This window comes from Danio aesculapii, chromosome 16, assembly GCF_903798145.1.
Source record: "Danio aesculapii chromosome 16, fDanAes4.1, whole genome shotgun sequence".
Taxonomy (NCBI): domain Eukaryota; kingdom Metazoa; phylum Chordata; class Actinopteri; order Cypriniformes; family Danionidae; genus Danio; species Danio aesculapii.
This window is the reverse complement of record NC_079450.1, coordinates 39,085,071-39,098,585: the sequence shown is the minus strand read 5'-3', so window position 1 is coordinate 39,098,585 and position 13,515 is coordinate 39,085,071. Positions and strand designations below refer to the sequence as shown.

At 36.0% G+C, this 13,515-nt stretch overlaps 1 protein-coding gene across 1 annotated transcript in view; it reads right to left on the bottom strand.

The window, feature by feature from the left end:
* Positions 1–354: 354 nt before the first annotated feature.
* cacng8b (calcium channel, voltage-dependent, gamma subunit 8b) overlaps positions 355–13,515 on the bottom strand; it is a 54,156-nt gene continuing 40,995 nt past the window's right edge. The window contains exons 4-6 of the mRNA XM_056475993.1: positions 5,956–6,039; positions 3,184–3,324; positions 355–2,055 (exon numbers count right to left, since the gene is read on the bottom strand). Coding sequence (XP_056331968.1) covers positions 1,235–2,055; positions 3,184–3,324; positions 5,956–6,039 — 1,046 coding nt within the window. The 3' untranslated portion in view covers positions 355–1,234. The remainder of the gene's footprint in view (positions 2,056–3,183; positions 3,325–5,955; positions 6,040–13,515) is intronic.

Below are 13,515 nucleotides of genomic sequence, written 5' to 3'. Positions count from 1 at the left end.
GCTCTTATTTTGTAATGTCCTGTGTTGATCTCTTGTTGGCTGGGATGATGGAATAAAGGTTAAAAGTTAGCAGAATGTCCACATGTATAATCTCTCATTTAGAGAAGCAGACGGTTCAAAGGGAGTCGAGTGCAGCACAGTGAACGTTTGTTTTTGTCTTCGTTTTTTTTTTTTTTTTTTTTGGAGGGGAGCTTTGCCTTTGGGATGCTGTCATGATCACATGACACAATGGAGGGAAAACACCAACGACACAGGGCATGCCCCAAACATACGAGTGTAGCCCAATCAGAGCTCAAGGAAGACGGTGACCTCATACATATTTAAAAAAACGCCCCACCCACCCATTCTGCCCTTTCCAAAATGTTTTTTTTTTTTTTCAAATAGAGTTATGTGTAATATACATTTGCATTTTTAAAATTGATTTTTTTTCAACCTTTCTCCATCATAGACCTGTCAAGTAAACAATTATTAAATTGTCCTTCATTGTCCCCGCCACTTGAAAAGCACAGTTTTGGGTAGAAGTCCCTTTTTTTCCGACCATTTTCTTTATACAAATATATCATCTGTCCCTCTGTATCCAAGTGAGGGAATGTTTTAATGCCCCAAAACAAAGTTTCTCAATTCAACAAGTGCTACTTCTACTGCTAACAGTGATTTTAACAAAAATAATATGACGATAGGTTTGTTTTTTTTATAAAAATCTTTTAAATTTCAACTCTTTGTGGTTTCAGTCCATCAATTACGCTGCTGTTCTGTTAACTGAGCTGGAAGACAGATATACAGATATTACACACTAAATTGCATGTTTTCAAAGGGTAGAAAATAAAACTTTCTCCAAAATAAATAAAACGCTTCTCACAAAGTTAGTCGAAATAATCTCATTCTCACACGTTTTTGAATTCGCTCACGTTACTGCAGCGCTCGTTTGGAATCACAGTCGGCATCTTCAAAACCAGAATCGTTTGATTCAAACGTACTCCTAATAACAACAACACTTCACCATCGTCAAATAAAATCCACGTCATTAAAATCAAGCAAAAATAATAAACATCACAGTATCCCATGATTATTGTTTTAAAAAAACACTACTGGAAAGTAAACATGAGTGTTGTTGTTACTATGAGATGTTTATCCAGGCCTCTTTCATGTGAAACAACATTTTCCGAGTGTTACTCCTCAATTTATTGTTATTATTATAATTTTTTTTTAGCTCTCGCTAACACTCGCTGTTTATCTACACTGGTGTGGTTTTCCTATTTAGTGTGTTGGAGTTACTCTCTCGGTCACCTTTACCCAGCCTATCCAGCGTCCCCATTCCTCGCTCCCGCTCCCCCGTGGACGATGAAAAAGGTGGAGGTTGGGAGGACGGGACGGAGTTGCTTAGCGGAGCGTTAGAGTTGGAAGAATTCTGGACCCCTGAGGGATTGTGGGATTTGAGAGAGGGAAGCGTCCCGCTCATCATCATGCCTCCTCCGCCCTCCTTAGGGAAGCAGTTGTGCAGCTGGTATAAAGTGGCGCGATCCACCGTCCCATACAACGGAGGGGCGCCCAACCCTCCTATACCTCCCAGTTTGGGGTCTCGGGAGAGGGTGTAAAGCGAAATATCGCCCCCTGGCAGAGCTGAGCGGGAGTGAGGGTTGGGTAGTGTGGACACGGAGATGGGCCCCTGGGAGAGTAACGCAGATGGGGGCATCCCGAAGTTCTTCCCCCCTGGCGGGCCTCCAACTGGGGACGGGTCTCGAGAGCGCGAGGGGTCAGTGGAGCGGGAGCTGGAGCGAGACCGGCGGCGGAATCGGTAGCTGGGGAGGCGTAGCATGGCGTGAGTGGTGCTCTTAAAGATGTCAGTACGAGTGCGACAGCGCAGCTCCTTGTTCTTTTCAATGTAGATATTCACCGCCAGGACTCCCACCATCTCCGCCAGGATGAAGGAGAGCCCGCCGAAGTAGAAAGACCAGCCGTAGGAGTACTGCCATTTCTTGTCTTCGTCCTTTTTGGGAGAAATGTCCCCCAGAGCGGCAGAGATGTACACGATCACACCGATGATGTTACTCAGGCCTGAAATCAAGGGGGAAAAGAATAATGTGTCAGTGCTTTAGGGATACAGTCATAGGCAGCTTGCAAGAATTTACAAGAAATACAAGAATTTACAGTACATTGTGGCAACTGAGAATGAGATTATCACTTAAAATATGTTTTGTTATATAGAGTAATGTCATGGATCCGTTTGTACAGATTTAGAATATTTTATTTAGAGTTTTAATGAATTCTTTGGTGCCTCCTTGTACACAGCTTCTTTCTAATAATATTGTTAAAATAATATGTACAAAAATACATAATATCAGTATGCAAAATGCTGCTGAAATGTGTACAGAATATTTAATGTGATTTTTTTATGCACACGTGCCTTATAATTACATAATTTGCATTTCTCTAATTGACCCCTTTCATAACACACTTATAACATGTTTAACAGTCATCATAATCTTAAATCCTTGAAAGTTTTTAATATTTAAAAACGTATGTATATTTATTTGTACTGTATTTATGCATGCATTTTATCATCTTTGCATCAAATTACAAAAAAAAACAACAACAAAAAAAAAAACAACAACGAATTACCACTTGTGAGAGGTGTTTCTATATGCAATGTTCTTCTCTATTCTGGCTGCCGTTATTAGTCTCACACAATTTCTTCCTTTTTCTGAAAGCCTTGATAATATCATTGTGGAGTTTTTCTTGTGTTATTTCAGCAAATAGGATTGTAAAAAAATTATTTGTTGTACTCTCCCATTCACTGCGCTCTAAGTTTGCCCAACTATGATGACTTCTGATACTGAGAAACCCAGAAATGTGAAAAGGATCCATTATGAGATAAATGTATCTCGTAACTAAATTCAAAAACAGAATAAAATGATATAAAATGAATAACATGTATCTTTTAAATGTAATGCATGCAAATAAAAACATACAAAATATATAAACCAAAATGTATTCCTATAATTTAAATTAGCATATATTTAAAATTATTATACGTATTCCTAATTTTATGCTAAATATATTTACATTTATTATAAATCAGCTTTTTAAATACCACATTTTTTGTTGCTGTTGATATGCAGGTAAAATCTTAAATATTTCTTTTGTAATGTGACGTCTACCCCTGCACCCGTGCACACACTTTACCTGCGGCTACAAACAGAATGCCAGCCCCCAGCACGATGTTCCTTTTGCTCTTGTAAAAGCGACTGGCTGCGATACAGACACCTCCCATTAGCAGCAGGATGGCACTAAGAATGGGAAAGATGTTGGAGGCCCGAACCACTCCTGCCGGGACAGAGAACCACAGATGGAATGGTGAGAGACCGATAGCATTAAAGCTTGAGACCTGATAAATGTGGTCGTATTTTCACTATTAATATTAAGCAAAAAAAAAAATGAGGCACCAGGTTAATTTAATTATGCTGTAGTGTTGTGTGTATAAAAAAATAACCCCAGAGGAGAAATGTTCCCCTGGCGTTTCAGCGTCCCATCTGGGACCAGTCAAGCTGGGACAGTGCAAGGAAATGCCATCTAAATACCAACTAAAATGCCAACCTGTGTGCGAGCGTGCATTTATGCATGTGACCTGTGCACGTGCACACAAGAAGCACAGAAATGAATTGGAGCATATCAAGAGAGATAAAGCATAGGAAGGATTTTGTGGAAAGTACACATGAACGTAAACACAAAACTAACCATATTGATTTTGTTAGCTCACATTGCTAGTTTGGAGGTAAACAATTCATCTGCACATGTCATTAAGACAAAAATTGTCGCTCTTGTAATCTAAAATTGAAACCTGAAAATGCACTTCCTGTTTGTTTTCAGTTAAATTCTGAGTCTGAGGGTTATTGCTAGATCAGATATGGTTGCAGCCGGAAGTTAACAAGAATTATTTATATTATTTATTACATTTCCCATTTATTGTATTTTATTAACGTCTACTCCACCTCAAGGGGTTTTAAGAAACAAAAGCCTCTATTCTCATACTAAAACAAACATTGTAATTTTTATTACAGCCTTCTTTACTCATTTTTACCAATGGTGCCAATATTAGTGGATGCCACCTAATATAATCAATCTCTTTTAAGCCTGACTTACAAATACTTAATATTCGAAGATTACTAAAGGCATAGTTGCTTTAAAAATGAAAATTCTGTCAGTAATTACTCATCCTTGTGTTGTTACAAACCCCTAAGACCTTTGTTTGTCTTCAGAAACCAAATGAAGATATTTTCGATCAAATCTGAGAGCTTCATAATCCTCCATAAACGACAATGGCCCTGACACATTCAAGTTCAGAAGGGTAACAAAAAGTATCCTCAAAATAGTCCATGTGCAGTGCTTTATTTGTAAATGAATCATTTCTAGAATAAAACTAGTAAATAAAAGCTACTGCAGTCGACACCAACCACACACTTTCAATTTTCCCAGACAATGATGTCTCAACAATAAGGACTGCCTGTTGGCCCGGGGCCAGTGTGCGAGACGCTCAGGACAGTAGACAGGATGGTAACTGGCCCGATCGGGCAAGTGCTGCCTTGTCACTAAAGTATAATTTGCATGCGACTGTTTGTCATTTGCGTGCAAATACCGTCGTAGGGTGCTTTCACGCCTAGACGTTTATTTCAGAACCTGTCTCGATTAATTCAATAGATAGATTTTTACAAAACTTGACAACTGAAATGAGGCTATGTACAGTATGAGAAAAATGTACTTCTCTGATTTATATTTGGTGACAATGCCTGAGGGTGTCAAAATTAAAGTGCACATTTTCTCTTAGAACAAATATATATATATATATATATATATATAAATGTTTAGTTACATAACTTGTCATTTTTAAAATTGTCAGTAGTATTTAAAGAAAGGTTATGCTGAATATAAAGTGTATGTATACAATTATGTTTGGCTTTTGACACAGTATTTAAAATATATGGCTAAGCTATAAACTTTTTTGGTGGGACCAGTGAAAATTTTGGCAGAGCAAGTAAAAATCTGACAACTGGCCTGATAAGGCCAGTAGAAAAAAATCCTAGAGTTGAACCCAGGACATTACTAAACATTTATCTAAAGGTGGGTTCACACCACACTAATTGCAGAATTAATTAGCTTATGTAGCTTACGCATAAAGTCAAGGCAAACATGAATAGAGTGTAAAAATTTCTTGCAAGCTAACTAGTGCAAGTGAGTTTGGTGTGAACCCAGCATAAGTGCATCTTTAAGTTTCTGAATGTCTTAAAAGCTCAGTAAAAAATCTTATGTTTGCATAAACTAACACAGCCTGGTAGTCACCAGGCACAAGTTAATGCCACATCGATTAAAATAAACATCGGAATGCAAAACATGAAAATCAGATTTTTTACCTGGAAGTTTAAGAACCGATACAAATTAAGCACTATTATCAAGCTGCGAGTATACCTTTGCGCCCACATAAAAAAAAAATAACACCAGTGTCAGTTTTTGGAAACAAAGTATAGATGCATCTTCTAGTCTTCTAGCGTATCAGCAGTTCTTTACTTTATTTCACTCAAAATAATTGTAGTTTCCTAATATTCTGACTGAACCATAAGTATCTGGTCTGTTTTGACTTTAAACTAGTCAGGACCAATGCTGTCCATGGAGAAAGAGAGAGCTCTTAGATTTAATCTAAAGTAACCTAATCTGTATTCTGAAAATGAAAGAATGTCTCTGCAATTTGAAACATCACGAGGTTGAATAATTAATAAAAAAGTTCATTTTTAGGTGAACTAACCCTTTATATCTCGAGTAAGTAATGAACAAGGAGTAAATATTTCCATGTTCCTTTAAGAAGATAAAGCCACTGCAGTTGCAGCACTCCATTCATAAGGCAGAAGTGCTTTGTCATGATAGGGTGTTGGGGTGTTGTTGTAATAAAGTGCAGGATCTTCTTACTCAGGACGTATTCTGCTCCATCATGATCAAAGTCAGCGTCCTCTGGGAAGTGGTTGATCTGTGAGCACACGCCACGCTTCACCCCTACAAGCCCAAAAAAACAACAACAGCAAAAAAAAAAAAAAAAAAAAAAACAGAACAAGAGAACATCAGAGGTGAGACATCCTGACAACAACCCTCACATTAACAGGATTCACATGTGTTCATTCTGAGCCTAACAGAGAGTCAGCATGCAAAAACACTTCTCACGTGCCCACATACTGTGTACATTATAATCGTTTCATGCTGTAAATGCATACATTGCACTTTCTGGGGTCAGTAATATCTTTAAAATGTTTTTTATGCTCCTCAAGGATGCATTTATTTGACCAAAACCATTAATAATAAAATATGATTACAGTCTAAAATAGCTGTTTTAATTATTTTTTTTCCCATGTGATCCCAAAGGCAATTGTTTTCACACAAAACATTCAAGAAAAAAAACAAGATGTTCAAAATGTGCAGGAAACATTTCCAATCATTGAAAACACTTGTGTTGCTTAAAGTGTTTGAATAGACATATTTTCTGATATTTTAAAAGATTCTATTTATCAATATGTGGACCTTTTGGTATTCTCGGAAACTATGATAATTAAAAATGTAAAACAGGAAATATGTTGAACTATTGTTATTGTTTACATCCCTCAAAATGGTATATAAAAATACAAATACTGGAAAATTTGAGCTGAGTTTAAAGGGATAGTTCACACAAAAATGTCAATATTTGTCGTTTACTCATCAAGTTTTACAAGCCTGTTTGAGTTTCTTTCTTCTATTGATTCATTCATTTTCTTTCAGCTTTGTCTCTATTTCAGAGGTCGCCACAGTGGAATGAACTATTCTAAAGTAGTAAAAAACTATTCTATAAAATAGTAATAATAATAATAATAATAATAATAATAATAATAATAATAATAATAATAATAATAATAACAATAATTTAAATAATGAAAATATAGCCTATTTCAATCCTGAAAAAAAGCTGCATTTAAAAAGTGCAAACACTTCTAATAACCCCTTAATGCTTATGCCATATATTAGACGGTTATATGTATGAATTACTGAAGACGCTCCTTTAATGCATTCACTCGTTTTGTTAAATTAATTTAAAATACACGTCCCATCCATGCCCAAACTTAAATCATACCTGAATACTCTCTAACAGTTCCAAGTAAACTGTTTTGTGTGACATTCTCATAAAATCTCTCTGGTTTTGAAACTAATACCTTTGTTCTTAATTCTTCTTAGCCCTGGCAATTATGTTTATCTATTTTGTATTATTATATTATTTCCTTTCCTGTTTCTCTTACGTTTATATTCTTTAGCAGCCAGTCAATATAATACTTTACGTCTATGGAAGAATGAGTTAATAAAGACAGAGAATGTGTGACATCATATTTATCAAAAGACGGTTTATGTGCATGTAAGGCCACCGGTCCGAGCCGGGAGCGAGCCGACGATACCGGCATGGGAGACAAATGCTCTGAGGAGGCTAAGATTGCAGAACAACGTCCGTCGCTGGATGCGAGGAGTGAGGTTTACACGATCACCAGCTGGCTTCCGTTACATAAGGGCAAATATAAATGACCAAAACATAATTTACTTATTTTAATCATACTCATTTTAGTACTTATATTGTCCAAGACATTGATATTAATATTAAATGCTACTTTTGTGCCTTTATTGGCTTTTTTCTCGGGTTAAAATTATTCCATCTCCACCTGCTGGTGAAAAAGCAGCTGGTGATCTTTAATCTGCAATCTATTGCTTTTCCTGCAGTTCCTGGATGTAATGTCGAATTCTAACAGTCGAATTTGGGCCACTGAATTTATGGAAGGGAATATTTGAACTGAAATAAAATGAACTGAAAATTATCTTTTGAATATTATACATCGTATTTTTAAAGGGTACTGAATATTTTGTCAGTGAAACCTGGAAATTAAATATGAATTATTGAATTTACAAGTACGAAAACATGTTTGAAATATTTTTAGTTGAAATATTCACAGCTTAAATAAACAGCTATGTTAAATTTCAGGACCTAAAAATACAAACTCTGCAATTCAAGTCATCAAAATGCAAGAATTTGTTAATATGGTTGTATTATTTTTTTCAGTTTGTGCTATTTAACAAGTTTTTTAATTCAATACTTTTGGCATTGATTTTGTTCCATACCATTCCTAATGTTATCAGACAACGATTTTTATCTGGTCTCATCAAGATCTGAGATCTACCAGGGCTCGAGGATCTTATGAACTCAGGGCTCTCTCCTAGAACAGCATGCCAAAGTGTGAACTCTTAAAAGGTGAATTCTTCCAAAATAGTATAATTTTTAAAATCAAAATAAACCTTAAAAAACTGTTTTAGATTTTTATCTTATATATTATTATTACTATTTGTGTCTTTAATTGTATGTATTATTTATTGTTGTTGATGACTTTTTGTTGTTCAAACATTTATTTTTAATTATAGAAAAGTGCTATTTATAAAACGTGGTAAACCTGATCTGTTTTTTCTTTTGCCACACTGGAAAACCCCAAAAATTATCTTTGTTTAAACTTTGCGTACCTAACACCTAGTCTCTGACGTCATTTACATCCACATTCTTTACATTTTAAAGGTCTGTACTGGCCCAATACAACCATCAGTTGGAATAGAATAACTTTTGCATAGATTATAATAAAGACATTTTTTTCCTATGATTACTGACATGTGCAGGAACCACCAAAAAATAATTACAGCAACCTAGAACACACAAACCCAAAAGGTACACTTTCAAATTTGAGTTTACAAAAAAAGCGCCTCTTTTTGGGAGGGGTTTATTATAACAGACAACATATACAATTATGTTGATCCCTTTCAACAGTGTTTTATGAAAATTCTAAGGGTTTTCTTTAAAATGACACCAAACTTTTGCATTTACACCTCTGCATGTAGATTTGGGAAGCGTTTAAATTTGGGTAGGCAAAATCCAGGCAGGAACCCCAAAATAGCACTTGACTTTAAGAGTAACTTAAACCATTAGAGGGAACGGATTGCAACAAACCATTTAAGTTCAAAAACTAATCATAATGAGAACTGTGAACTTAATACATTTAAGTAAAGGTAGCAGTTTCAGCACAGTAAAACCCGATAAATGAAAAGAACTCAAACCGAGTACTGTAAAACCCAATAAATTAAGGCAACTCAAACCATTTGAGGAATCCGATTGCTACAAACCATTTGAGTTAAAGAAACTAATCTATATGAGTACTGTGAACTCCATTTAAGTTGAAGTAATGAAGTATTTAATTACCTCATTCAACACTGAGTTCAAAACTCTTTTTAAATGAGTAGAATTAACAATTTTGAGTTAACTACACTCATTTCACTTGATAAAGTTGACTGTTGGGTTTTACAGTGCATGACATAGCCAGTGAAGCTGATATGGCAATAAACTCAAAACTCTCTCCCTCTCTTCTCTATAAGAAAGAAGATATTCTCAAGAATGTTACAAAAAACAGCCACTGACTTCATTAGTATTTTTTTTCCTTTTACAGATGTCAATAGCTTCTTTTTCCCAATATTCTTCAGAATTTCTAGTTTTGGGTTCAACAGAAGAAAGAAACCGAACTAAAAGTTTAGATCCACTTAAGTGTGAGTAAATGGTGAGAATTTTCATTTTTAGTGAACTATCCCTTTAAGCAATCACAAGCAATTATACAGATAGACAGAAAGACAGACGGATAGATAGACAGACAGACAGACAGACAGACAAAAAGAAAGCCTGTTTCCTCAAAAATCTCATTTAGGAATACTGCAAGAATTCTGAAATCCTAATTATTGCTCTAATGCATAATCTAATCTCTATTTAAATTAGGCAGGGAACTCATTTTTGGATTGTTGTTACTGATACAGATCTAATTCCCTTAATTCATTATCTTCATTTGTTAAGAAGTGGAACAGGAAAACACACACACACACCATAGAAAAGAGAAATGGCCCTGGAGTTAGTCTGGAGTGAATATCTACCGCTCCAGTACTGCGGCTACAGCAGACAGACAGACAGATAGACAGACAGCTATGATGACCTCATGACTGCTGCTGATTGATGGAGTGGGAATGTGATGGATTGAAGAGACAGACGGAGGGAGATACAGGTGGAGATGTGCGGGAGGGGGATTCTCAGATGCTTTTCTGTCTTTTTATATTCCTCCTCTCACGGACATTAATCTGTAAGACAGAGAGACGAGGACACAAAGGGGAAAGGTGTCAGTGTAGGACAATCTGCCAGCGCCATTTTGGTTCTGTTAGAGATACTGCGGCTTTCAGCAATGGCTTTGTTTCCAATCAATAGTTACTGCTATCAAGTTCCCATCAGCAGACCTGCCAACTCTGGAAAAATATTTTTACGTACCACAATAGCTCACACCCTTTTGCACTACTTTAAATTAGATCATTTCCACACTATTTCCTTATGACCATATTATCAAATTATTAAATGACGATCTCCAGTATTTAACGGATGACAGCAGCAGTCCAAGAGGCTAGATTTACTTGATGTTTTATAAACAAATTTCGGGAGGAGCACGATCAGTCTTTGACGAGGCTAATTCATCACAGATAATCATTCTATTATCCAATCAGCTCAAGACTAAACCCCTATAAATAGTAAAACACGTCATACCTTTCTTAACTTCAGCATCCCTCCACCACCCCAACTCCACATTATTAAACCCGATACCTATTTAAATCTGAGGGGGGAGCATTCTGGAGCCCGGCTAGACACTGCAGTCGGACCCCATCTCTCTCTATCCTGAATAACAAGAGTTGTGAAGTGAATGTTGTGTCGATGTGTGACAGAGTGAAATTTATGACAATTCAGTTTATTCTTCTTAGCCCCTGATAACCTGATAGGTCTAATACTTCCTGCAAGTTCATTGGCCGATGGTGACCATGCTATTTTTTGAAAAGATAAAAAATAAAAGTGTGTTTATGAACGAGTTCAGAAGGTGGAGAGCAAGCAATCTTTTTTATAATTATTTTTATGGGAGAGAGAGGGGAAGGGTCGGCATAGGACCTCGAGCTGGGAATCGAACTCGGGTCGCCGTGAGCACCACTTAACCACTAGGCTATTGGCACAGATGAGAGCAAGCAATCTTTAGCGCAGGTTTGAATGCATTCAACCACTTGTGCGTCTACCCTACAAGATCAATCTGGTTGAATACAAACCGACTCTGTATGCTGTTGAAAGTGGTTAAACTCAATTCACAGATGTACTTAGCGCTGTCGACTTGTGACCGTATCGATAAACAGAACATAATAAACCTCTTGATGTAATACCAGTGCAGTGGTCACAAAAGAAATGTTAAAATTAGTGTTGTCTTGATTATCATTTTGAAGGTAGACCATAGTAAATTTCGGTTTACCATTTCAACGTTTTATTATCATTAAAGCTTTGACTGATCAGCAAAATTTTGATAACACACGATAAACCCTGTAATGTTGTGATTAGCTAGTCACGAAAGGCTGCAGTGTGAATGAATGTTTATTCCTTTTCCTTCAGCTTAGTCCCTTTATTCATCAGGGGTCGCCATAGCGGTATGAACCGCCAACTTATCCAGCATATGTTTTAAGGCTGATTTATACTTCTGCATCAAGCGCACGCATATGGTGCGGCGCAGTTTTCGCACGGTCTCATAGTCCTCGCCATAGCTGATGCTGCCGCTGATGCGCACCTCTCAAAAAATGTAACTACATATCGCAACAACACGTAGCGCAAGCTCTGTGATTGGTTGGTATGGTAGCGATGACTAGCATGGACGGTGCTAAGTAAAAAACTGCTTTTATTCCAGCCAAACTAAATTAAATAAAACTTTCTCCAGAAGAAACAAATATTCTAGGAAATGCTTTTCAAATGTCCTTGGTCTGTTAAACATCACTTAGGAAATATTTGAAAAAGAAAAAAAGAAAAATAAATCAGAGGTGTGTTAACAAATTTGACCAACTGTACACACACACACATATATAAATACACACATTAAAGTATGCAGTATTCCTTTCATTTAAAGTGTCCTTCACATTATTGAGAATACTTTTAATTACCTATAAAAAAACGCACACACAAAAGATGTACACAAGTTTAAGTAAACAAATCCTAAATGAAGGAACAGGGGCGAATTTCACAAAGGTAAGCGACTACTTAGGGCCCCAGGAAATCTGAGGTCTCCCAAATAAATACCTAGAAGTATAAATTATATATAACATCATTTTCTATCATATTTTTTATGATGAGGGTCTAAAAAATTTATGTTTAATAATTTTTACATCTGCGCAAATGTGTCCCCACCCTCAATCATGGAGAAGTCCAGCAGTCAAATTAGGTAAAGATTTAGTTTAACAACAAAATAGTTTAGATACCATTTTCTGTTGTGAATTAATTTTAAGAAAACAAATCATTTAAATAGATTCACAAGATGCTTTACATGTTGTTATTATTATTTTGCATTAAGAAAAAGTGTAGAAAAGTAAAGCAAAATAAATCAATTGGGGGGTGATCTTGATCTTGATCTTGATATTGGGGGGAGTGATCTTGATCTTTTGATCTTGAGTCCTTGCCACAATGTAGGCTATAAGACACAGGATCCCTGTCCTTAAACAGCAATATATAAACAAAACAATCAATAAACATAAAACAAATATTTATATAATTGTAACTAATGTTACAGAGTAATTCGGTTTACTGTCTAGATAAAAAGCGCTTGTTTTCCAATCAATAACTTTCTTTGACCCTTGAAAATATCTTTTGAGGGATTTATTTCAAACAACTGCAGCCTAAACAACAGAACATTGTTGTCTTTTACCTGCAGTGCTTCTACCTTGTCATGTAGCCTACTATATCGTTTTTCTATTCGCTCTATAAGCCCAAGATGATGGCATTAAGGACAGCATATGCTTTTTGTATTTTACATAGGCCTTTTGTCAAGTTTAGCTGCTTTCAGCTTAATTGTCCAACATGTTTCAAGCAATGTCACGGTGTTTAAAAAAAGAGCATTGTATTGGTTTACTATATGAAGCAAATGAAATGAAACAACGTCACATCATTTGTTTCAGAAAATGAATAAGCAGTGTCTCGACGTTCATTTGAAAGCATCTGGGTGTCAGTCTTTGACATGAGTGAACTTTGCTCTGCAGCGCCCCCACACCTTGATGCTCACGACAAGAATAGCTTGTAGTAATCTTTTTAAAGTGAGATGTAAATCGCCGTCATGCATGAATGAATTATATTTTTGCACTTTTACACAATAATCCATGATCACATTACACAATACTGAAACCGCATGTCAAAATAACACATTGTCAATATTTTTTGAGCCCTCCCCCCCAAATTTCACAAACCATGTTTCCCCCCTAGCTCCCCTGTAGTTCGTTGTTTTTAAATATTTAGAACTTTTTTTTAATAAAACCATAATAATATTGATAACCGTGATAATTTTGATCACTATAATCATGACATGAGATTTTAAACCAGATGGAAACAGT